The sequence below is a fragment of the Uranotaenia lowii genome, chromosome 2, assembly GCF_029784155.1.
Source record: "Uranotaenia lowii strain MFRU-FL chromosome 2, ASM2978415v1, whole genome shotgun sequence".
Lineage (NCBI taxonomy): Eukaryota > Metazoa > Arthropoda > Insecta > Diptera > Culicidae > Uranotaenia > Uranotaenia lowii.
The window spans coordinates 271981043-272007628 of record NC_073692.1 but is presented as its reverse complement, the minus strand read 5'-3'; the positions used below and the strand labels follow the sequence as shown (position 1 = coordinate 272007628).

The following is a 26586-nucleotide window of genomic DNA, read 5'->3' as shown; positions in this document are numbered from 1 at the left end:
TGTACAATGAGGTTTGTTCCATTTAATTAAAATACAAACGTAACTCAAAAATTAATTAGCAAGCAATGGACAAATGCTGCACAGAGACCAATTTGAAACCGTTTTTCAAAAAAGAAAATGACATTCTTAACCTAAAGCCTGATTGATTTTACTGATTGAAATTATTACCCAAGTAACACAGATTAAGCCAACTAGCATTTGAAAGGTTTATTATGGTATTTTATATACAGCTACACAGTTAGAAAAATCCACGTAGATTTACATGCAACAACATGGGTAGAAGGGAATCGGCTATTTACGTGTGAAGAAACGGCATATTTCATGTAAATTTTCGTGAGCATTCAATGCTGTTGTTTTCATCCGCTCAGCTTGAAAATGCTGTAAATTGCTGAAAATTGCTGAAAATTGCACGAAACCCACAGAATATTAGTTGATTAGATTAGTAGATTAGTTGAAAGGGCTCAATAAGTACAAATCAAATTCGCTATCTGACACAATATTCAAATCTTTTCTTTCAAAACCTTTATAAATATTACTGATAATAGTTTGAAATCCCCATAATATGGGTATTGGGTGAAAGAGCTTATCAAAAAGAAGTCAAATTAGCGGTTTCCGTTTAAGTTTAAGATGCTGTAAATCACTGAAAATCGAATAAAAGCTCCAAAATATAGTTATTGCGTGAAAAGGCTATACAAGAAGAAGCCGAATTTGGATTTCTGACGTGATTTTGAAATCCAAAATGGCGGCTTCCACTGAACTAAAATGCTGTAAATGACTAAAAATCGCATGAAATCCCAACAATATGGGTATTGGGTGAAAGGGCTAAACTAGAAGAAGTCAAATTTCGCTATCTGACGACATATTTAAACCAAATATGGCGGCTACCGCTCAACTTGAAAATGCTGTAAATCACTGAAAATCGCACGATATTTGAATGAAATTATCAACCATTTAAAGCATTTTAAGGATCAGCGGAAGTCACCATCTAGGGTGGCGTCAGATAGCGAAATTTGACTTTAACTCTTTAAGCCCATATTGGGGGAGTTACATGTAATTTTAAGTCGTTTACAGGATTTCAGAAATCAAAACTGATGTTATGAAATCGCTTCGTACATCTTTGTACCTGAAAATATTCACATTTTCGTAGATGATGGAAAGAATTAAAGAAACATGAGCTATCAAAGAACGAAAGAACGTAAGCCGTAAATATCATGAATTTTTCGAAAAAGATACAACGGCTCACCGGCAGGACTTGAACCTGCAATCTCCGGTTCAGTACAACGGCGCGTTAGCCAATTTCACCACGGTGAACGTGATGAAACCGGCGAACCCGGCGAACAATTTAGCTCTGCCGATCAACTGCTTTACCTTCTATCGAAAACATCATGAATATCCCGCATGTGATCTTTCCCGCTATTGATCTCTCTTGTTTCTCTAACCCGACCCGGCATTTTAGCCGAGCAAGCACATGGTCGATTGCTTCGGGTTTGCCGCAACATACGGTCAGATGTAGAAGCAAGTAAGGAGTTTTTCTAAAGTAAATTGGCTTGAATATAGGTTGTATACCAAAACCATCTAAACCATGGGTGGCCAAACCATAGATCTGAAAATCTTTATGAATAGACATAATCCAAAAGGGGTTAAAGCAAAGATAGAAGACATAAACCATTTTAAGGTTAAAGTGTATTCAAATCAATTTCAAGAAAACACGCTTTTACCGTCTCTGAATAAAAGAACACGAACAATTACAATTTTCAAATTACCAAAATTGTACGGTATTTGAAACATTATCTGTAAATTCCATCACACATTTTTCTATGTTTTCCGATTGGGTTTTGGTGACTGCATATCATTGGTATAAAGAGCATTCAAGCGGACTCTAGTTTTAATATTTAGGATTTTGGGAAGCCTCAGGAAGATAGTAAGATCGTATCAAAACCGTTAAAAAATTGGAAAAAGTTACCAGATCATATTAACATCCTAGTTAAAATTATATTTTTACAACAACCATTCGTACCTTAAATTCTATTTCAACAACTTGGTTCATCCATCGAAATTTCGTAACTTTTGCAAATTATGTAACTTATCAAAATTATGATCTGTAAATTTTCCCTATTCTTTTTTTGCTAAGTTTTAACAGAAAAGGGTATTATTATGTATGAAAACTAATCCAAATCCAAATATACTTTTATTGGAAACGTGCTATGTATTTATGTACATCAATAATGAAAAACTAGACAGAATTTACTGTTCGGTTGTAGAATTTAACTAGAATCGGTTTGATACTGACATATCTCTCAGAAAAACGACTTTTATAGCAAAATTTATACTTAAAAAATGTGCAATTATTATAAAACAAACCAATTCATATTCATCCTGTTTATAGAAGGCTTTCCCAATACATATACTAGATAATTTGAAAAGAGTTGGATTAAGTTCAGGGTAAGATTCGTACTTTGAAAAATTAATATTAATTATGATATAACTCAAGTTCGTTGAAACAATTATTCTTTTAAATGTCACAAGCTTTTGAACGTTACTTTTTCTAAACAATTCCATTCTGAGGTTTTTTTTCAATTCGTCTATCAAATTTTTCTAAAGAGAAAGGTGAACTTGAAAACTCTGAAAAATAATATTCGGAGACAATAAGTCTATTGTAGTCACGCAATTTGATATTTCAGGGATGAATACACTGAGGAGGTTTATATTGCTTGAAGAAGTTTACATACAGACATGAGTTGGAAGGGATAATTCATTTCGTATTGCGTAATATTTTTCCTATTTTTCAAATGGAGTAAAATTTGTAAAAATATGCTAGTTACAAAAAAAACTTATTAAAATGAACCTAGAGGTTTATATAGCGTTTTAAAAAACTGTTATTATTTGTTTTTTTTTTACTCCAGAACTCCGCCAGCCAATCTCATATCTGAAATTTGGCCCGCCTGTTGAAAATGTTGGCCACTCATGATCTAAACAATCAACTCAGATCTAACTTTGTTGTCATCAAATATCGATTGGATTGAGTGTTTCAAATTTTATTTCATCTATTTATACAGTCTCTTAAAAATGAGTGAGTGAAAATTTAAAGAATATCCAAAAGTGTCAATTTGAAGCCTAGGTCTGGCAAATAGAAATTTTGCTGCAGCATTTTTGCAGCATTTTTTACTTTTCGACAATCACTACTGGTCGGTGATTTAATCAGATCAATTTGACATTCGAGCGCCATTTTGTTTTTTTCTTCTGTTTTCCACCCCTGGTTTGAAGCTACCTACCAACCTAAGGGTCCGTCCCCACTACTGCACTATGGTGTTTGAGCGGCAAAAAGTCAAAAACTGAACTTTATCGGATCGCTTTTTTATTTTTACTAGTTAATAACTTAATATTTGACTAAGATATTCTCAGTTTTTCAACTCATTATCTTCAATACTGAACGCACCACAGACACAAGACTTTGAAAAATTGAAAAATTTATATGATGGAGAAAAAAATATAAATGACATATATTTCTATGGAAAACATTTTTTTTTCTTAAATTCACAGTAAACCATATGAAAGCTTATATTAAAAGCTATCATTCCAACCATTCAAAATTTTTACACACTAAATTGGTCTATGATAAAAATCAGTAAATAATTATTTTTTTTTTTCAAAAGTCAAAAACTTTAAAGCCTTGCCAATAAAAATTCCCCGCCTTTCCCCATACTCTTTCCACTATCAAGATCTAGTTTAAAGTCCTAAAAATACAATGAAAGAGATTCCAGGGACCTTAAAGCACCGTTTTTTGAGTTATAGTCAAATAAAGCTTAAAATATCATGCAAATGGGTATTTTTTCCCATTAATGAGTATAAATTCAACAAAGTTGATGTTGGTTTGTCAAAAAAAAAAGTTTCTCATGATTGATAAATCATTTCCCACATTTTTCTCTTGAGTTTCGTGAAATGTCTTGATGTTATTTATCATTTAGTGATCAATAAGTCCAAACCCGGTTTTCAAAAGAAATAAAAAGTAGGGTCAAAAATAACACCAAGCATCGTACTTTAGAAGTTATTTATACAAAATTTATGTTAGAATTTATTTTAAGTTAGATAAAATAGTAATTTACATACCAAATTTTCAAAAATAACAAATAAGTCCAAAACACCTAATCATACTTTTTGCCGCCTCATTGTATGGAACTGCCCCATAGTGTGCTGGTGATCTGAAGCCAGCGTTTTCACTTGCTGTCAGCCAAGATTTTCGTCAATTGTGCGGATTTCAGCGGCTAGACTAGCTGGGCCTGCCTCTTCTGGATTCCATGCAAGCGCTACTCTGCAAATCTCGATCTCACCTCTTTGCCGTGTGTGCCCAATAGACTAAGTCGATTCGGATCATTTTTTAATTTCTTAAACCCTGTGTCTAAAAAGCTTCGTTTTGGTTCAAATCTAATCCATGATTTTTGCAGAATTTTTAAGTAACGTTTACAAGAGTAAATTTGAGCTTTTATATTTGTCCTTTTTCTACTTCTTCTTCTTCTTCTAACCTCAACATGGCAAAAACTTGTAAGCATCCTGGAAAATGAAAAACTTGCGTCCTTCATTTTTCTTTTCAACGTTGAATCATTTTTTTATTAGTTGATCACCCAGGTGGTAAATCCTTTTTACGGATTGCATTTCGAGGCACGGCGAGCCAAGGCGTCCTCCCAGTTTGCTACTCTGGGTCCTTGGGTGCAATTGGTGACTCATGATACTATGTAACCCTACACCATAAAGTCCACCTGGGGCCTATGGCCATAATTCCCATCCGGACCTGCAACGAAGGCTGTACCCATAATGGGAGACCATACTCGCGCAAAGCGCTCCACGGCAATATTCGTTTATTCGTTCTGCACCAGCAATCGACACAACACTCTACTGCCACGATTCACGACTCACGGGTTGGCAGTCTGTTCGCCGCTACTCGTGACTCGAGGCCCACTTGTCACAATATGAGGCTTAAGAACCGGCGCCTCTCCTCGTGATTCGAGACCCTCTCACGCTCATCCCTCTTGACACAATTCGAGACGAGAATAACTCGCCTTTCCTCGAGTCTGGAGATACTCACACACCCAAATTGTTCTCCGTCTCGACTATCAGACTCAGTCTGAGGCCCATCCACTGGGCGCCACATGTTTACGACTCAAGGCCCTCTGCCCGTCGTGAGTCGATCATATCCGCGAATCGGGGCTAGGACCAACCGATGTGCGAATTCGACCAACACCCGTTCAAACACTTGGTCGCCCCGCATATCGGGGTCGCGACTACCCGAAACGCGTGGCGAACCCTCATTACCGTTTAATACATTTTATTTACTAAACAATAGGTTTTAAAAAAGGTTAAGTTAATGAAAAAAATGGATTGCTCTTACCAAAAACTACCGAAGCTTGACGCAGATAGAAATATGATGTATTTATAATTGATGCCATCAGGTAAATACGATGTAACTTCCTGTGAACTTCAGCAAATTTCGGAATTTTGTTGGCTAAATACAACTTCTTTGTGGTGATATTAATTTAATTTTTCCACCGAATCCAATTCACAATTGCCTTCATAAAACACCTTTTCCAGTTTTTCTCAATTCCAACTTATTTTTTTTCTATACTATACTTATACTTCACCACCAACTACTTAAAAGTTTCTCGTGCACTTCCAACTTTAAACTGTCTTTCTTGGTACACCCATCAGGCGTTATCTGGCTACCAAGATTCTGAAAAAACTCCACTGTCTTAACATATTGCCCAGCTACCACGAAATTGGAAGGAAATTCTGTGTGGATTTCCATCGACTTGGTCTTTCCGACATTGATTTTGAGATCTTCAGCCTTGCAGCCTTTGCATATCCGGATGTCTTTAGGCAAGCAAAACGATATCGTCAGCCAGGTCAAGCTCGTTCATTTGCTCCATTGTCGAAGGATTCCACGACAATCCTCGGTTTGATCTTCAGTTAATCGATCCAGTCAAGATTTCATCCATTACGATGAGAAAAGCAGGGGTGATAAGATACATACTTGTCTCATTTCAGCAGTTACCGGGATTTGATCGGACAAGACCTTGCATGAAAATGCCTCGTACTGTGCTTCGATGAGACGGATTAGCTTTTCTGGGACTCCTCGTCGTCTAAGAGCAACCCGGATGTTTTCATGGTTCAGTCGGTCGAATGCTTTTTCGAAATCAATGAACACCAACAGAAGAGAGCCCTGCAAATCGTTGATTAGATTAGTTTGACACTCCTGTCCTGTGGCTGAAAATTGCTACAACTCTTTTGTTTCTCAACTGCCCTGTGCAAGTTTTAAAAAAACTTTGAAACGTTTCTAAAATATGATTTCCAGCATATTACATTCATTCATTTTAACTAACTTATCCTATTTTTTATCAATCAACAATCAAAGTTAATGGAGGCTTATAAATAGTAGGAAGATATGTGTTAAATGTGAGTAATTGATTACCCGATTATAATGAAGTCAACTGAACAAGATTTTCCGAGCCGCACATGACAAATGCCAAAAACATCGTGATCTGGAGCGCGGTAAAATCCTGAGAATTGACTCATAAGTGTGCATTTTTAGCATTTGGAATAGTTATGATCAAAATTCCACAACTGTTTAAAAATTTGCAACCATTTTCACATTTTCCTTCTCTCTGAGTACTGGTTCCTCTCATTTTAACTCAAATTTACTCATTTTCCCGCACAATTGGCCACAATTTACCACAATTTCAATTATTGGCTGCACAACTTGTGTGATCATTGGCGTATTTTCTGTCTTTATCTCAGTCCTTCGGGGTTGATAATCTCTGAAATGTTCCTCTTCTCAGCAGGTAGTCCTTATTGAAAAATTGATCATATATAGCACCAAAATAAACAGCACAAAAGTCAATAATGGACATACTTGGGAACAATTCGTATGCAAAAAAAAAATTTGGCAAAATATTCATTTATGCATAATGTTTCCAAAAGTGGATTTTTACAGCTAGCGACGTTGAGTGCTAAAAATCGAGTTTGCAGATTGGTTAAGTAGATTTAAGTTATCTCGAATTTCTCATTATCAGGTACAAACTCAACAAGTATAGTAATATATCAATCGTTTTAACTTTATTGATTCTAATTTGTTACTTACATTTTTCTTTAGTCTATTTTAACATCTTAAGCCAGTTCCCAAAATCAATTCACTAAAATGAGAGTCCCGCGTCGCCGTAAAAACACGTTCCCTCCATTATTTTCCCATCGATTACCCGAACCTACCTTAGCTCGGTCCATTCAATTACATTATCTGACCCGGGCTTCAATAAAACAAAACTGTTCTTCGCCTGTTTTACTCTCCTATTGTTCTCCTTCTGTTTGCAGTTATTTTTAGCATGCTTAGAGGATATCCAGTGCCACAGCATCCTGACCGATGTTGATCAGAACAAATTGTTTTCCAACATTCGCGATATCTGCGAATCGAACTTGAAGTTCTGGACGCTGTACCTGTATCCGATGGTGAGTTTTTTTTTGTTCATACACCTACCTTCTAGTTAGACATGGCCATAATCTAATTTTGGGACCGAAAGTAGCGCGGCACGGCGGTGGCGGCGTGATTTACGTACCCCATTTGCTGATCGGCTTTGCAATCTTTTATTTATGTGCCGCTGTTTTGGCCTTCTGATTTCTTTTTCTACTAAACAAAACGAATCCTTCTTCTTCCCTCCCACCGCACCACCCAGGTCAAGGAGAGTGCCGAAACCAAAGAACCGATGAGTATCTATAGGTTCAAAGACGGCTTCATGGAATTTGCGGCCATCTTTACCCCCTACACCAAATACTGTGCCGAGCAGAGTACCTGTCAGTATTACTGCAAGGAGCTGTATCAAAACAACTCGCTTTTTATGTCTTACTGTGCCTGGTGCGAGTCGCAGAAAATGTGCAACCGGTAAGTATCGTTTGTCGAAAAAAAACCAGCGCGAATCGGCAAGAAATCATGAAAGAACAATCAGATTCAATCAATGGAATACATTTGCACCAATCTTTTTTATGAGACGTTTTGGCTAGTGCCCTGTTCTGGCAATAGGAGCAGCAGTAGTAAACTGAGCTTAAGTTAATAAAATGAAAGTGAGCTTGAATTTGGAATACAACTACGAAATAAGGACTCTACACATGAATTTTGAATTTAAAATTAAACTTGAGATTCTGAATTAAAAGCGGAAAAGGGAATCAGCCATTTGATTCAGCATTCCGTTATAAACAGTTGGATCAAATTTTAAATGCTCAAAACGATAACATCACTTTAGATTAACAGCACGAACCAAAGCTATAGGAGAGAATCGGGATAGTTTCTGATTTTCATCACATCTTTTTAGAAAAAAAAAGAAGCAAATCTTACAGAAAGCGTTTAATTTTAAGTTTATATGTTCAAACAGTTTGATCGAAATATGAACCCATCGATTAACTAGAAGCTTTTTCGTAGGACTAAAAACAGTTATACATTAAAAGTTTAAGGAGACTTTATTCAAGGTACCCTAAACCTTAAAAAACATCCAATAAAATCTAAAGATTAAAGGTGAATTGACTATATCGGCCATATTAATTTTCATTTCACAGTTTATCAGTGTCAGCCAAAAAGAGTTATGAGAGATTGTCTACTACCCTCTAATTATTGCATACTTCAAGGCACAAGTAGAAACAGAAACCAAAACAGTACTTTAAAGCTACATTTGAATTTTGGCTGAACTTGATAAAGAATGAAGTTCCATGGAAATAGCATCTGGAACAGCAAAAAAGTTCCACAGAGCTTTTGTACAGCTATATGTGAACTTAAGAGTTCGTTCCTTAAGTGATATCCGAACTTTTGGTTTCTTGGGCGGGTTTTCAACATCAGCATCATTAACATGCACAGCCTTCACCTTGGAAGTACCGGTGACGACAAAGACAAATTCTACACGCAGCTTGAACTTGAATATGAACGCTGTCTAAAACATGATATCAAGATCGTCATCGGGAATTTCAATGCTTAGGTCGGCTAGGAGAAGGAATTCAATCCGACAATTGGAAGGTTAAGTGGGCACCAGCTGACCAACGAAAACGGCATTTGAATAATAGATTTCGCCGCCTCCAAACTAATGGCCTTACGTAGTTCCTTTTTCCAGCACCGCCTCCTACACAAGTACACCTAGCGATCACCGTACCAAACGCAATCACATATCGACCACGTTTTGATAGACAGCAGGAACTTCTCGGACATCATCGACGTCAGATCCTGTCGAGGCGCCAACATCGAGTCGGATCACTATCTGGTGATGGTGAAGATGCGCCCAAAACTCTCCCTAGTGAACAACACACGAAACCGGCGCCCGCCTTGGTTAAATATCGCGCGACTGAAGCAACCTGAGGTTGCGGCAGACTACGCGCAATCGGTCGAAGCAGCGCTGCCGGCAGAGGGCGAGCTTGATGTAGCCCCTCTCGAGGACTGTTGGGATACCATCAAGACAGCCATCAACAGTGCTGCGGAGAACGTCATCGGTTATGTGGAGCGAACTCGACGGAACGACTGGTTCGACGAGGAGTGTAGGAGGGTGATGGACGAAGAGAATGCCGCGCGGGCGGCAGTAGTGCCTAGAGGCGAAATGTGGAAAATCACCGACAGCGAAGAGGCAGCGAGTTCGAATTTTCCAGGAGAAAAAGCGCCGCCTGGAGGAGGAGGAGCTCGAGGAGCTGGAGCAGCTGCATCGTTCCCAAGAAACACGAAAGTTCTATCAGAAACTCAACGCATCCCGCAAAGGCTTCGTGCCGCAAGCCGAAATGTGCCGGGATAAGGACGGAGGCATCCTGACGGACAATCGTGAGGTGATCAAAAGGTGGAAGCAGCACTTCGATGAACACCTGAACGGCGCACATGCAGGAGAACGAGTCGGTGGGGGAAGGTGCATCGCCGGCGTAGCCAACGACGTAGAGGAGCCACTCCCAACGATGAGTGAGGTTAAGGAAGCCATTCGCCAGCTGGATAGAAACAAGGCGGCTGGGAAGGATGGTAACGCAGCTGAACTCATCAAAATTGGCCCGGACAAGTTGGCCGGTTGCCTACACCGACTAATGATCCGGATCTGGGTCTGGGACACAGAACAGCTTATGGAGGAGTGGAAGGAAGGGGTAACATGTCTCATCTACAAAAAGGGCGAAAAATTGGACTGTGAGAACTACCGAGCGATCACTGTCATAAATACCACCTGAAAGTGCTGTCCCCTCCGCCGCCTAACGCCACAAGTAAACAGATTCGTGGGAAGTCAACAGGCCGGCTTCATAGAGGGGCGGTCTACGGCGGACCAGATCTTCGCATTACGGCGAATCCTCCAAAAATGCCGTGAATACCAATTCCCTACGCACCATCTATTCAACGACTTCAAAACCGCATACGACACGATCGACCATGACGAGCTATGGAAAATCATGAACGAAAACGGCAGAACGGCGAGAACGGAAGCTGACAAGACTGATCACGGCGACGATGGATGAAACGCAGTGCTGTGTGCGGATCTCGGGTGAATTCGTAATCGAGTTCATTCGAATCACGCAGAAGCCTTCAACAAGGCGATGGTCTATTCTACACGAAGTTCAACGTGGCGTCAGAAGGTGTTATTCGACGAGCAGTGGGCGAAATGCGGGGCACGATTTTCAACAGATCCAGTCAACTTATCTGCTTTGCCGATGACATTGATATAGTCGGCAGATCATCTGCGGCTTTGTTTTTGTTTTTCTGGGATTTTAACACTCTCGTGTTATTCATCCCCTAATCATCTGCGGCGGTGGAGGAGATCTACCGCAAACTGAAACGCAAAGCAGGAATGATTGGGTTGATAATTAATACGTCCAAGACGAAGTACACGCTGGCCAGCGGATCCGAGACCGACCGAACCGGTTGTCCAGTAATACGAACTGGAGGTAATCTATCTCGGCTTACTGGTGACCGCAGACAATGACACCAGCCGTGAGATCCGGCGGCGAATAATCAGCGGAAGTCGTGCCTACTATAGACTCTACAAGCAACTGCGGTCAAGAAGACTTAGCTCTCGCACGAAGTGTAACCTGTACATGACGCTCATTAGACCGGTTGTTCTCTACGGACACAAGACATGGACATTGCTCGAAAAGGATCTGCGTACACTCGGAGTATTCGAGCGACGAGTATTAAGAACCTACTTTGGCGATACAGGATATGTTGCGGGAATGCAGGACAACTGTCCTGCGAAACAGGTATTCGCTACGAATCCGGTAGAAACAAGACGAGCAGGGGCGCACCGAGCGAGGTGGTTAGACCAAGTTGAGCGTGATCTGGTGAATGTGGGTTGACCGAGAAATTGGAGAACGGTTACTATGGACTAAGTGTATTTTAGTAATTAAATATGTCTGAGTTATATTGGACCTGTAAAAACGAAAAAATTTGGGAACGAGTTTAAAAAAAAAACCTTTTCCTTGCAAGAATGTAGCCATAATCGAACCGTAAAAAAACTAAGCGGGGTTTGAATAACCATCTAAAAATCAAATGTATGAAAGTAAAGAAAAATAACTTGCACAACTTAAGTTTACACAATTGATAATAATGGATAACTTTTCAAAATGAATTTGTTTCAACTTGTTAATAAACATTTAATCTTCAGCTAGCAAATAAATCTCAACTAGAAATCTGTATTCTTTGTATGTATGTGTATCATGTCGACTATCAAAAACCGATCATATACATTTTGAAGTTTGCCCAAAAAACTGACTGGTGCAAAATTTCATCTCAATCTGACCTGATTTAGGAACTTGTAAGTCTTCCTCCTATGGGACGAACCACACTAGGCCTACTATTGTGTGGTGGTACATAAAAATTCTATCTGTATCTACCACTGCAAGATAGTAGGCCCGTGAGGAACAAAACGATGAAATGTGATGAAAAGTTTTTCAAATTAAAATTACTCTTCCGCTCATTTTCAACATTTTCCACCTTATTCTAATCTTCTATCCGTCTATAATCTTTGAATTCTTAAATATTCTTCCTCAAAGAATATAAAATTTCACCGATATAACCAATAGAATAATTACAGAAAAAAATTTACGGTGATTCACTCTTCATTTTATAAACCAGAATCTTAATAATAATATGGTTTCCTGGCCGAAGAATCTGGAATTTAAATCTCTATTTTGAATTTTTATTCTGTGAGTTTTTTTCTAACTCTTTGATCATAGTCCACTTTTCATTTTGAACTTTAAATCTGGATTCTCATTGTAAATTCTGGGTCTGAATATGAATTCAGATGAAATGATGGATCCATTTTAATTCTTGAATTCTTTTATTATGAATCTGGACCTAAGTATATTCAACATCAATCAAATTAAAATATTGCCATCCATGACATACACATATAGGTATATGAGTAGATAATTGATTGCCCTCGCTGGATTTGATTTGATTGTCTGTTTGAGGTGGATATTTTATGTATGTACTTACGTATGCTTTCGCGATTGATTGGTTATTCCACAGCCTTCGGTTAGCCGACATTCTGGTGCGACCAATGCAGAGGTTAACCAAATACGGTCTTCTCCTGGCAGCCATCAAAAAGCACATAGCCGATGAGCACGAGGGTGAAGCAATCGACGAAATGGTAAGCATTTTCTCGAGAGGAAGATCGAAAAACCGCCATCGGTAAGGATTCGCAGCCCATGTCTTCAATGGAAGATGGGATGTGGATGCTCACCGACATAGACATGTACAACATAGGTTCCAATATATTTTGTTTTGCTCATATCAACCAACAGATTCATTCCGTGGAAGAGTTCGTGGCCGGAGTAAACACCCACCTGACCACCCGGCAGGAAAACGAACGGCTCAAGGGCATCAACGCGCGGATAGACTCATACGATGTCGTCGATTCGAACAACGAAAATCTGGAGAAAATGGTGAAACAGTACAGCGGGATGTTCGATCTGTGTTTGCCGATGCTGGGAACGAACGAGGGCCGGAAGTTGTTTCTGGAGGGCGATCTTAAATTTAAGGATAGTTTCGGAAAGGTAACGAAGACGAGTTTGGAATGCAATCAACCTGTTCCCAGCCTTTGAAATAAATTGTTTGTTTTTTTATTTTTTAGATGGATGTTCACTGCTTTTTGCTTACCGATTTTCTTCTAGTGTGTAAAAAGAACAAACACGAGAACTTGAAGGTAAGACATAAACATCTAATGTACTTTTACTGTGACTTGATGAATATTTTAAAACTAGTACGCAGCTGGAAATTACCGTAATAAGCTATTTGAACGGATTTTCAACTATTGATTTTGTTAGCAAGTAGATAATTTAAAGTTTCCAGAATTATTCCAACACATATCCGGGCCGGAAAAATCCGGGCATTTTTATATAAAAACCTGTCAGAGTCCGGGCATTTGATTTCAATTGACGACCAAAAATACGAGTAATATTCGACCGATTTTTGACTGAAATTACTCATCAATAATCAAGAAAAAAATTAAAGAATAATTGCTTCATCAAAACTCATCGGCAGATTTTAAACAAAATTTTAGGTTACAACAATCTTTTCATGTTTAAATTTTAAAATTGCTCAAAAAATTTCATTTCGGAAGAAGAAATAAAAAAAACACAATGTTTTTTTTATTCGCAAAATAAAGTGAATAATCTGGGTCAAATCCGGGCATTTACAATGAAATCCGGGCCATGCCAGGTCGGACTGTTTCCAAAATTTGTATTTAATATCCGGGCAAACCCGTATTAAACCGGGCAATCTGGCAACCTTAAGATAATTATAAAGACAATTGAAAATTAGCGTATTGTGCAAGCCCGAAATCCCAATGACGTGTCATTATTTAAATAACTGTAAAGGGTGATACGGTCAAAATTTGGTCTAGGGAATACGCGTGAAAATCGGTGAAATCGTTTATTTAAAAAATCTAATTTAATTTCTGTTTCAAGTTTAATTAGTATAAATTCCGGAAAAATATTTAGTTAGGCTTCCGCTTTTCCAAATCCGAATTGCCGGGCCTTACGCTTAACCCCTGCCATCAGATTTTGTACAGCCACCTTGTCCACCTTCTTCGCCGCAGAAAGCCAGTTTGCCTTGAACTGCTGCTCGTCCTTAGCAGTTTTTTTGGTCTTCTGAAGATTCCGCTTGACAATAGCCCAGTATTTCTCAATTGGGCGGAGCTCTAGCGTGTTGGGAGGGTTCTTGTCCTTGGGAACCACCATATAGGCACAATTTTCCCGTATGTTTGGATAACGTGCCGCTATTAAGCCTACCCCCATTCTGATACCTGACAGTCTAGGAAGCTATGAAAATGCTGCTTTTCAAGCCACAGGTACAGATGACTTGCCAAACCAGATATTTCTTCGCGGACTTTGACAGTTTCATGTGCTTGAAAATATCTGCTACCTTTCCCCTTCCTTTTGCCGTATAAAACTCCTGTCTCGGAAGCTGCTTGTAGTCGGCTATGACGAAGGTTTCGTCGTCCATTACCACGCAGCCAAACTTCGTCAGCATCGTCGTGTACAGCCTCCGGGATCGCGCTTTGGCCGTCGTATTTAGTTTATCATCGCGATTTGGAGTCACTACCTTCTTGTAAGTCGATAGTCCGGCTCGTATTCTGGCTCGATGCACGAATGTAGACGATACACCCAGCTTATTTGCGGCATCTCGGAGAAAGAGGTTAGGGTTTCGCTTGAAACTACCGGCAACTCTCTTTGTCGTCTCAGCGGCTTCCGGTTTTCGATTTCCCCCCGATCCAGACTTCCTGGCTGTCGACAAACGTTCCCCTAACACTTTAATTACATTTGTAACGGTTGATTTGACAACTTTTAGCGATTTTGCCAGCTTTGCGTGTGAGTAGCTCGGATTTTCGCGATGCGCAAGCAAAATTTTGATACGCTGCTTTTCTTCCTTGGACGGCATTTTGACAACTGAAGAGTGAATTCCAAAATCAAAATAAAGCATGGATCACTACAAATCTGGACGCATTAAAACAGGTCTATCTCGGAGCTATGTAAACGAAATAAAAAAGTTTTGTACTTGAAATGTAGGGTTTTTATTGCACTTTAAAGAAAAAATAATAAAAAAATTATTCCGATGTTGTTTTGATGAATTTTCGAACTTTTCGTTGAGTATCACTCATTATAGTTTGAACACCCTATTCGCTGACCTCAGCGGCCATTTTGTTCCACAATCTCTTCATCTCTGTTGCATCCCGAGTCGTCCTACCATTCTTCTTCATCTTCTGCTTGACAATTGCCCAAAATTTTTCGATAGAGCGGAATTGAGGGCAGTTGGGTGGGTTGATGTCCTTTTCGACAAAATCCACCCGTTGGCCCAATACCACTGTAGAACCTCCTAGCTGTAGTGGCAGCTTGCCAAATCTGGCGAAAACTTAACTAGTGCTTTGTGAGATCTAATGTACGAAAAAAAAGTTTTTCAGGCATTCCTCCTTGTAAATTTCGGAGTCCATGGTCTTGTTTTTCACAAAAAACCGGAATTTTTCGTCCGCAGCTGCAAATACCTTGCCAGATCAAACACTTTCTTGCAAACTTATCAGCAAAAACGAATTTGAAGTTGCCGGGGACATCACCATGACCAGTGCAGTGCACCACTGCAGTGGCTTTACATAATTTTTGGCCAGAAAGCTGCCAAAAATCCATCTTCACGTACGTTTCGTCATCCATGAGGATGCATCCGTCGAACTTCGTTGGAATCTTCTTGTATAACTTGCGGGCACGTCCTTTGGCTACTAAATTCTGCTTCTATGTCCGGTTTGGTTGCTTACTGGTCCGATAGGATCGTATTCCTTCGCGTAGACGAATTCTGCTGATGGTGCACCGGTCGGCGTTGAATTTCTTGGCAATGTCATAGTCCGACTACCCTGTGTTTTCCTTGATCGTTCTCAACACCTTCAAATGCAGTTTCCGATCATTAATTCCACTATGACGCTTGGTATGAACCTGCCGATCTATAGTACGCATCTCACAGACCCGTTTGAGAACGCTACATACGGTTGATTTGACCATTTTTAACTATTTCCCGATTTTTGAACCCGACCACGTCGGGTTTTTGACGTGGTGGTTCAAAATTTATTTTCATCTCGCGGCTTCCATCACGTGTAACTTTTTCGAAACAAAACGAATCGTAATGAAATTTTCAGCACTGGTAGAAGAAACATTCCTCTACAAAGTGCTGCCAAAACATTCTAGATCCGACAACTAGGAGCACTATGGTAAAATGAATAGTGCGTCTAGATTTGTAGTGATCCATGCTTTAGGAGCAACATTCTACACACACACATACCCACACACACACACACACACACACACACACACACACACACACACACACACACACACACACACACACACACACACACACACACACACACACACACACACACACACACACACACACACACACACACACACACACACACACACACACACACACACACACACACACACACACACACACACACACACACACACACACACACACACACACACACACACACACACACACACACACACACACACACAAACACACACACACACACACACACACACACACACACACACACACACACACATACACACACACACACACACACACACACACACACACACACACACACACACACACACACACACACACACACACACACACACACACACACACACACACACACACACACACACACACACACACACACACACACACACAAACACACACACACACACACACACACACACACACACACACACACACACACACACACACACTACACACACACACACACACACACACACACACACACATACACACACACACACACACACACACACATACACACACACACACACACACACACACACACACACACACACACACCTTCAAAATGAGGAGTGTTCAGGTTTTTAAATGCAAAATTGAAATAAATACGTCAAGTTGATATTGACCAAATTTTGACCGTATCACCCTTTATAGCTTTCTCTGTTTAACACACGAGAAATCGTATACCGGGATTGCGAGCGCGCCCATCGCCTATTGTTTATGGAAACAAGTTATACTTTTGCATTCTACAGTTCTCTCAAAATAAAAAAGGTTAATCAAAACCGATGAATTATATTTCACTAAAAGTTCCACGTAAAATCAGTAGTCTCTCAAAAGAAAAAAAAATATTCAAGTAGTTTTAAAGACTCGAATCATAGCTCGAATTATACCTTTCGAAAAGCAGAGAAATTTTTGAATTTACACGTTAAGGACGGTGATTAAATCTACGTCGGAAAACACCGAAGATGAAATTCGAATAAAGGAATGTTCTAAATTTCAGGTGGTTCGCCAGCCGTATATGACGGATCGACTGGTCGTTCAGCTGAAGGAACAGACGCTTTACTGCTGTTATCTGAATGATCTGTCCATGGTGGTGGCCGCCTTTACGCTACAGTGTTCCAAAGCCCAGAATTGGTACGACTCGATTACGAAAGCCAAACATATCTTCTCCCGGCTCAAGCATGGAGCCATGACTGATTTCCGGCAGTACAGCAATCTGATAAATATCAGCAGCATCGGCAGCAACAACAACAGCAATATTAACATCACCAACGACAATCTCAGCATCCGAAAGTCACCGCTGAACAGTTCGATCGGAAGCAGAGTTAGCAGTTTGAACAACAGTCATAGCGGATCGGTGGATTTGAACGAGTCGAAACAGGTTTCGGTGGACTTTGAAAAAACCAATTCGTTATCGAGTGATGAAGGAGGAGCCACGGCAGGTCCCGTGATACCGGGAAAATTTGGTGCCGCAGGCCAGAGGAAAATGAAATCCACTGTCACGACGATGCATACGTCGTCCAATTCGCTGACGGTGCAACCTTTCAGTGGGTTGGGCCAGAGTATGCCAAATCTGAACCTGAACTCGATCCAAAATAGGTAAGTATGGTAACTCAACGGTTTGGGTTGAAAGTTTGAACTGGTTTGTAGCTAAATTTGAGTACAGGCACAGAGTCCTCTACTTTCAGCTCTTTAAAAATGTTTATATAGACCTTTAGGGGCCGTTCACATACCACGTGGACAACTTAGGGGGAGGAATTGTCCATGCTTGTCCACGGAGAGGGGGGTAGGGGTTTGGGTCATGTCCACGTGGACAAATTTACTTTTCAAAATATTTTCTAAAGGTGAATTAATATTCAGATGTTTAAATCAAAATCTTAAAATGGCATACCTTTCCAGTTTAAGTTTAAACAAAAAGTAGCTTCTTAAAAGCAAGTGATAAATATGATAACTAACAAGTTTAAATTTAATTTACTGATATAAGTAAATTCTTATTCGGTTCTACAAAATCAGCCATTTTTATAACAAAAATGCAAAAAGTGGTGTTTTCTGACTGTCAAATTATAGGTATTTAAAATAAAAACTTTTCCAAATCTGTCCACGTGGACATCCGGGGAGGGGGATAGGGGTTGGCCAAATGTCCACGCTTGTCCACGGAGGGGGAGGAGGGGGTCGAAAATCTATTTTTTTTGTCCAGGTGGTATCTGAACGGCCCCTTACTAGAAGCAGTAGTAGAGTAAAATTGGGTAGAATAGCAACTTTAAGAATTTTAGATAGGGTAAATGATCTTGAGTGGAATTCGCCGAAATCTAATCTTGACTGGAACTATTTACTTTTCCTAAGATCTAGGGAATGATTATTTATAAATCTTGTCGAAGTGTTGAAAAAACACTTTTCCATGATTTTTTTTTCATACAAGCTTTGTCAAAATTTATGAAATCGAATAATACTTTTAGGAGCTTGAAAAACATACACTTTTTTTTCTGCCGGAAATTTCCCCAATCTATGCTGACTTTGAACGTTAATTAATGTAACCCTTGACCGTTATGAACTGATTCTTAATGACTAAAATGGTAGTAAAACAAAAAAAAGCATTATTCCGGTTTTCGTAACGAGTTTTCCATCAAAATATCAATTTATCGCGTAGTTTCATAAAATGTTATATCCGTTGACACAAGTTGCTTCCGAAACAGCGGGAAAAATTTGGGTAGATGCTGAATCCGGAACGACCAACCAGGTCGGTAGATGAGCATCACTGATGCTCCGGCCACTGGTTGTGAGCAAAGTTGAACCAGGTTGGTTTGAACACGTCGTATGTATGTTAAAACTTGTTGGACCGTTCAGCTGGCCTGTAGGGACCGTTGGAATAGTTGCAGCACGTTCGGGAGTTTCAACAGTATCAAATATGCTTTCCAACCAATCAGTCGTAAGCTGACGACTCATCCACATCGTTGACAGTGGATTGCAAAAGTTTGTACTTCGCATCGACCGGTCACTTCTGGGTATCGATTGCTTCCGTCTGTAGATGTCTTTATCTGTAGAGCCTTTAGCTCTAAGAGACGGTTTTCCTCCAATTGCTTCAGCTGTAGCTTAACCAGCACCACTGTGAATGCCGAGCGCTGGGAGGCGTTTCGGACAGGACCAAGGGCGAAACTCAACAGATGGTTTTCAAATTGATTACAAAACTTGTAGCAATATATTCACCACATTTCCAACCCAAACAGATGCTAAAAGTATCCTCAAATTCATTCAGAACATTTAGGAATCTTATTTACAACTTTTACATCACTTTTCAATCGAAACAAAATTCCTGCATAGGTTAGATGCCACCAATCATCGCATACGTCGCACTGCATTATGTCCCCGACCGAATCAAGGCGATTGCACCCCACGCAGTTGGAAACTTCATCATTGGGTGTCACTGGAGATAGTGCGTTGTCTTTCAAAGTTGTCATCTTACGCGGTGTATGATGATTTTCTTGAAGAGCACACAATTCGCCAAGGTGATCGATTCCAATCTGCCTTACTTTGGAAGTCCGATTATTATGAGTTCCCTGACAGCCGTTTTATGGCGGGAAAACGTTTCGAGTGTTTAGAACGTAAGCTGAAACGAAACCCAAAGATGATGGAAAGCGTTACTATTTAAGAAAATAGAAGAATACCAGATGAAAGGATATACCTGTCTCGCTACCGAAAATGAAATCCGAAACTCAGATCCTCGGAAAACCTGGTACCTAACGCTCGGCGTTGTAGTCAGGGTAGGTAAACACGCCCGTCACGCTTGACCCGACTAGTTTTGTTTCATCAAACGACCGGTGGATAGAGCACGACAACAATCAACATTTCTCCGTCATGCGACTGGCGAAGCTCCTACACATGGTCAAATTTCTCCTGAGAGTGACTGGCAAAGCTCTTCACACTTCGATCGGCTGCAGCACGGCAGGTACAACTAATTGAACGACTTGCTGGCAGAGAGCAAGAATAGCAATAAAAAACTGAAAACGGGCTTGCTGGCAGGAGCAACAATAATAATAAATGCGCTTCTTTTTCGTCTTCGGCTTGCTGGCAGAAGTAACAATTATGATAAATGCGTTTCTTTTTCGTCGTCGGTCGTTTGAATGCGATTGCTTGACTAGGAAATTCTTTTAGCTTCAAATGACTAGGGAATGAGTGACAGGAAAACGAAGTGACTGGCGAATAAGGAACAGTCAATTGAGTTTGACGGACCAAGAGGCTCAACAGTCACAGTCATTTGACTAATGACGATGACTGATGCCAACCCTGGTTGTAGTAAACCCCAAAAAACCAGAGAAGATTCGCATGGTGTGGGACGCAACTCCAACAGTTAGAGGTGTCTCGTTAAACAGGATGGTGTTAAAAAGAAAACGCCTCCAGTTTTATATATAAGATAACGATTCAATTGGTAGCCTGGTATTGAAAACCTATCCAATTTAATTGTGGTCGATGTTTTCCTCCGAGCTCGAACTCATGGAAATTGGTTTAGGAAATAATTGTTTTATCAACTGAGCTAAATACCTAATTTTCCATAATTTAGAAATTTAAAACAATTTTATCGTGAAACTGGAATTTATATATAATGTACAGTTCGTTTTAGAAAATCTGTAATTTAAAGCATACTTTTGTATTACCATCGTGCGAGGTGACTGCGAGGTGCGAGGGCCAAAATGATTTTTTTTGTTTTTGAAATAGCTTCATTAGTATCAGAGATATCGTTTTCAAATTTCTACATATGATAGCCGGCATATAATATCTTCTTCTGCTTCATATATTTCGTCTCATAAATATTCTGTTTTAATTCTAAAAATCGTCTAAATTCAGTGTCATTATGACAAACAAACTATATTCCACAAATTTGTCTTGTGTGAACTAACACCAGCAAATTTCATGGTTCTTTTCCTGATAAATACGTTCATTAGGATCTGCTTAGCCAGAATCAGTGTTTCTTCTACAAATTGGTTGAATATGTTAGAAGTTATTCCAATTTTTGAAGCAGTGTCCAAAATGTACAAATGGGGTGAAAATGGGGTGAAAATGGGGTGAAAAAAGATCGAGGTTTCGAGGCCTCGAAACTACTTTTTGAGCTCCAAATAAAAAAAAATTATTTAATATATTGTTGCCCAAGCAACCAAAAGTTCGAATATCACTTAAGAAACGAACTAATAAGTTCATATATAGCTGTACAAAAGTTCTGTTGAACTTTTTTGCAGTTCAAAATGCTTTTTCGAGGTCCATGGAACTTCATTCTTTATCAAGTTCAGCCAATACTCAAAACAAGCTTTAAAGTACTGTTTTGGTTTCTGTTTCTACTTTTTGGGAACTTTAAAGCTTGTACGAAGAAAAACAATCTACTTATTACGTACTTCTCATTTTTTTTCAAAATCAAGTAGCTATCTCAAAGGTTGCAAGTCTTTTTGTAGTTTTTTTCTTCGCCATATAGAAAGTTTGAAGTAGATTTAAAGGCTTAAATCTACTTTTTTCGAACTTCAACTCGTGTTTGCATAAATAAACACATTGTTCCTTGGGAAACAACAATGTGAAGCACACATTTAGTTCCGGAAGAACTTTTAAACAACTTCAAAGTGGAAATTAAGTAGAAATTAAGAACCTGAAAGTCGTTTTAAAGAAAATCATCACATCGAGTAAAATCGTTGTCTACTCATGATGTTCATATAGAGCAGCACGTATGGATCTCGACTTTCACGCAGTGAGCTCGGATTCAAGGCTCTGTAAGAACATGTTTTTTAAATGTAATGTGAGTGAGTAACAAATATGGTTGATTAACATGAATCAAATTGCGGACTTTGAGAAGGCAATTGAAGGAGCGAAAGAGTATTTTTTTCGATTTTTTATGCTGCTTATAAAGTGGATTTTGAAGCTGGTTAGATGTTGTTTGGCGATTTATGCGAACTTTTTGTCAACTTTAAAGTTCGTTTAACAACCTAAAAATTAAGCTGAAAAGAACCTATATTAGCAAACTCGATTAAGCTGATCAAACCTGATAGAGGAATGTTATCCGAAATTTTGGTTGCTTGGATGTGCAGCAATCGGAGATAACGTTAGTTCGCATTATTCTACACGACTTCTAAAATTGTGCGAACTACACAAAATTTCTTTGATATGTCTCCCTCCGAACTCAACACATATTATGCAGCCTTAGTCGTTGCTTTTTTCGTTGAATGAAGTGAAATTGGAGATAAGCACTTCGGATTTATTTAAAAAAAGCATGTCTTCAGCAACAACTGTGAAGAAGTTACATTTCGCAGCACTGTTAGAGACCTTGATGAAAAGTCTTAAGGAAAATTATAAAGAAAACTTGAATCCGGATCTTAAAAAATTGGTATCATTCCAACAAGCGAGGAACCCCTGCTAAGACAAATTTCCGTTTGCGCCGAACTTGACTGAAAAAAATTACGATACCTTCAAGGATTTTCTCAACACTAAACGAGGGATGAGAATGGGCCAATTTTCTTTGACTTGTAACTTTTTCAAAAAATTATGTTTTTCAACAAAATTTTGTGCAGTTGAATGTATACTATTTACGAACAAATCTGCTTTCTTATATTTTTTAAATAAGCTAAATTACAATAGCTATTAAAAAAAACAATTCATACACCATAATTTTTGACTCATACTCATCCCGCACGACGGTACTGACTTTTCCGTTGCCTTAAAAAGTTGTTCGGGTCAACATGACCCTAAACGCGCACATTCAAATATACTAAAAAAAACTCAATCTTAGAGTTGAAATTGGATATCTTTCTCGAAGTAAGAAATAAATTCGAACGGATATTTTGCGAAAAACTTTGGAAGCACTTGGAAGGTTAAATTTCTGTTACATCATAACATTATTTTTTAACTTGAAATTCTTTAAAGATGGCATTTAATTCAAGTTTTCACAATTACACAAAGAATAGGATTGAGTGCTATTAGATATTTTGATGGTACAAAATAGTTCCACTCAAGATCAGTAAAGCTTCGCTCAAGATCAGAATTCTTTCTTCAGTAAAACAGCTCTAGAGTTATAAAGATTTATTCTAAAAAATTTCATAAATCATAATTAGAAAGCAGAAACCAAAATCTATTCGCTGAACTAAGAAAATCGTTTGGGTAAAACCCCTATCTATACCGCTTGATCAACTGTTCCGGGTTGCGTCGAATTGGTCAATTTAGTTCCGCTCAAGATCATTTACCCTATGCATTTGGCAGCGCGCGTTTCGTTGATTTTTAGGCGTTTTCCGGATCATAGCTTCCGAACAAAAGTCATTTGAAAACCTGGATGAATCATTCATTTCGTTTTTCCATTTCGTTATAACTTTAGTCAAAAGTTTAAGGACGGAAAACATACTGCTCCCATAAACTGTTCAAAGTTCTATAAAATCGTACCCTCACCTATTTTCTTCGACTCCCAGATATTACCTCATTGATTTAAAATATAAAGAAATCTGGAAAGCCTCGTAAATACGATATGGACCAGTAACTCTGTGCAAATATATTTTTCTTGACATGTTTCGCTGAGGTTCCTTTCCTTAGTCCATTTTCTTTGAATTTATAGAAATTGCACTTTTTACTTTTAATTTGTTTGAAAATATATTTTGGGGAATATAATTTGACTGCGTTTAAAATGTTATATTGAATTTAGCAAATATGTAGATAAAAAAAAAAGTAGAGTAACCGTTCACATCGTAAATTTAGTGTTATTTACAGCAATACCCTGTCCGTTCCGGGACCTTCAGGAGGTAGTTCCCACTCCGGTATGGTCCTTTTGTCCCCTAGTCAACGAGGAATATCCTACCCACCGCCATCGCCCACGAGGTTTGTCCCCTTCTAGCTGCACATCCAAACCTAGTCCAAGATATCTCAAGCACATTAATATTTTCAATTGTTTTTAGAGCGACGCTTCGCAGGGGATTTGCCTTCTCTTCGTCGATCAAGAACCCACCGTTGCTAAAGACCCGCAATGTGCCCTCTCAGCAGAGCTTCATTCTGTCCCAGCAGCCGAGCTTCAATTCGGCTACCCTGGGTCAGCACCAGCAGTGTCTGCAAACATCCCCAACGCCGGGCAGCTCGCCGAATGTGGCCTTCATCAAGCGCAAGAACAGCTTCCAGCAGCAGAGTCCGAGCCCCAGCAGTGGAACCGATCCGAATACGCCCAGTGGGGAGGCCACCTAGTATAAGCTTCTGCCCTCCAGCCGAAGGTAGGACATGTTTTACCTGGTGGCCTACCGGAAGAAATAGCATTTATATTCCCCACCTCAGCCTAGTTGAGGTGGACCCATTCGTCGTGACCTATACGGGGCGAATGTATTTGTTTTTGTCAGCATAGATATCAGAATCAAATATGTTTGATCCCAAACAAATAAAACAATAATCAGATTTTTAACCGTACTACAGTAGCTTAGAGAGGTAGACCAATAGAGTACTTACATGTTGATTTTGGGTCTTTCAGACTATTGCAACAAAAAAAAAACAAATAAAACTATTAATATCGAATATCGATTTTAACTCCTCAGTATTTTAATCAATCTTAAAGCATGCTGAACATTGAAAAAAGTAACAAAACGATGCTGTGACAAAAAATTAGAGCAAGCAAGTTTAAGCAAAGGTACAGAAACAAACTGGTACTTTAAGCGGAGTGCTACAGTAGAGTACAAGAGAAAGGAAAGCTGCGATCAAATGGATACTATTTGGAGTAGTCTTGATCCTCGGTTCCCAGATCGCATCAAACGACCGAGTCAAACTATGTAATATATTTATACAAAACATAATGTTTTCCAAAGCAAGAAACGCTTCTAGTGGCAGAACAGGGGAGCTGCCAGAGGATTTAAGCATAAGAATGTAGGCTGTTGTTAGAATATCGCGCTTATTTAGACGTTTGCCGCCGCCATCCTCCGACGACAGAAAACTCACCCCGAGCAATGGATCGGTAAGGAAATGATGCTTTAACTTGCAAATTCTGTTGGTCAAACGATACAGAGGTTTATTTTATTTTACAAAAAAGAATGTACAAAGAAGAATAATAATATTAGAAGCTGAGGTCGGCATGGATTATATCATTCTTTATATAATAAACCTTGCCTCCCAGTAAAAACTGACTCAACTTAAAACAGGCTGGAATGTGGAAGTTCAAAGAATTAAGCTGTTCTGGCTTACATTTTTGAAAAAAAACATATATCAACATTTAATTTCACAATTTCAGTTAACTTTTTGTGAAAAAATCTCACGACTGGATTGCCTGAGCTAACAAATTGAACTTGATAATCAAACTCTGTATATTTTTTTGGTTTCAAATACATAGTTGGTATTGCTGCAAACAATCTACCGTAAAACGAGGTAACATCGTTCACCGGGGTAACTTTAATCAACATGTCATTTTTCAACATAATCATCAATAACTTAGTCAACCAATAGGTTAAGTTTCAAATTAGAAAAACTTGGTTTGTTATCGAAAATTTCAAATGTAAGTAAAAATGTGATTTCAAAATATTAAAATCTATTTTTTTTTTAAATCTCGCAAACAGACACCCTTCCTTAAATACCGTCAAACGGGGCATCATGCAACAGCGGGGTTCGATGCAACATTTATATAACACTACATTGAATCAATTTTTAATTTAATGTATTGTAATAAAGTTATCTTTGAATGATAACAAAATGATGATGACATAATTTCTCGCATCTTAAGCTAGTTGTCTTAAGTTTTTTTATTTTTATGTAAAATTTGAAAAATCGAGCAATAAATGTACAAATTTTAACATTTTTTGATGCCGAAAAAAACTTTTCCCAGTATGACGGATCGGCTTGATAAAATTACCTACAAACTTTTTACAGGTTTCCTCATGTTATACCAACATTGTTGGTGTAAAAATATTTTTCGATCAATCACCCAATTTTTTTAAATGAATATTTTTAAAATTCAGTCAGGTGTCTGGGGTTAAATGCAACAAAATGCAAATCAAAGAAATACCTTGTAAATCTCGTTTTTAAATTTTATTCATCCAAACATTTATTTTTATGATTTCAGCTTGTAGAATTTTTCGTAGTATTATTCAACCCCTAAATGTATGCAGCATCCTTATTTTCAGAAAAAAATGTGAAAATTTGTTTTTACAGACCCAAAAACTACTGCAATTGGTGTTGTCATGCGTAATTGTCTTTAAGGCATCGCTAATATATTAAAAACTATGAATTTTCGTACGTGTTCATAAGATTTTTCATTAAAAACAAAGTTTGTT

At 38.8% G+C, this 26586-nt stretch overlaps 1 protein-coding gene across 4 annotated transcripts in view; it reads left to right on the top strand.

Moving 5' to 3' along the window:
- LOC129741244 (pleckstrin homology domain-containing family G member 5) overlaps positions 1-25324 on the top strand; it is a 335012-nt gene extending 309688 nt beyond the window's left edge. For 3 of the 4 annotated variants that reach the window (XM_055732958.1, XM_055732960.1, XM_055732956.1), the window contains 8 exons: positions 7357-7491; positions 7716-7921; positions 12506-12626; positions 12781-13032; positions 13110-13181; positions 17334-17932; positions 24047-24166; positions 24244-25324. In XM_055732958.1, coding sequence (XP_055588933.1) covers positions 7357-7491; positions 7716-7921; positions 12506-12626; positions 12781-13032; positions 13110-13181; positions 17334-17932; positions 24047-24166; positions 24244-24523 — 1785 coding nt within the window. In that variant the 3' untranslated portion in view covers positions 24524-25324. The remainder of the gene's footprint in view (positions 1-7356; positions 7492-7715; positions 7922-12505; positions 12627-12780; positions 13033-13109; positions 13182-17333; positions 17933-24046; positions 24167-24243) is intronic. The other variant, XM_055732957.1, reaches the window with a different exon arrangement.
- Positions 25325-26586: the final 1262 nt, after the last annotated feature.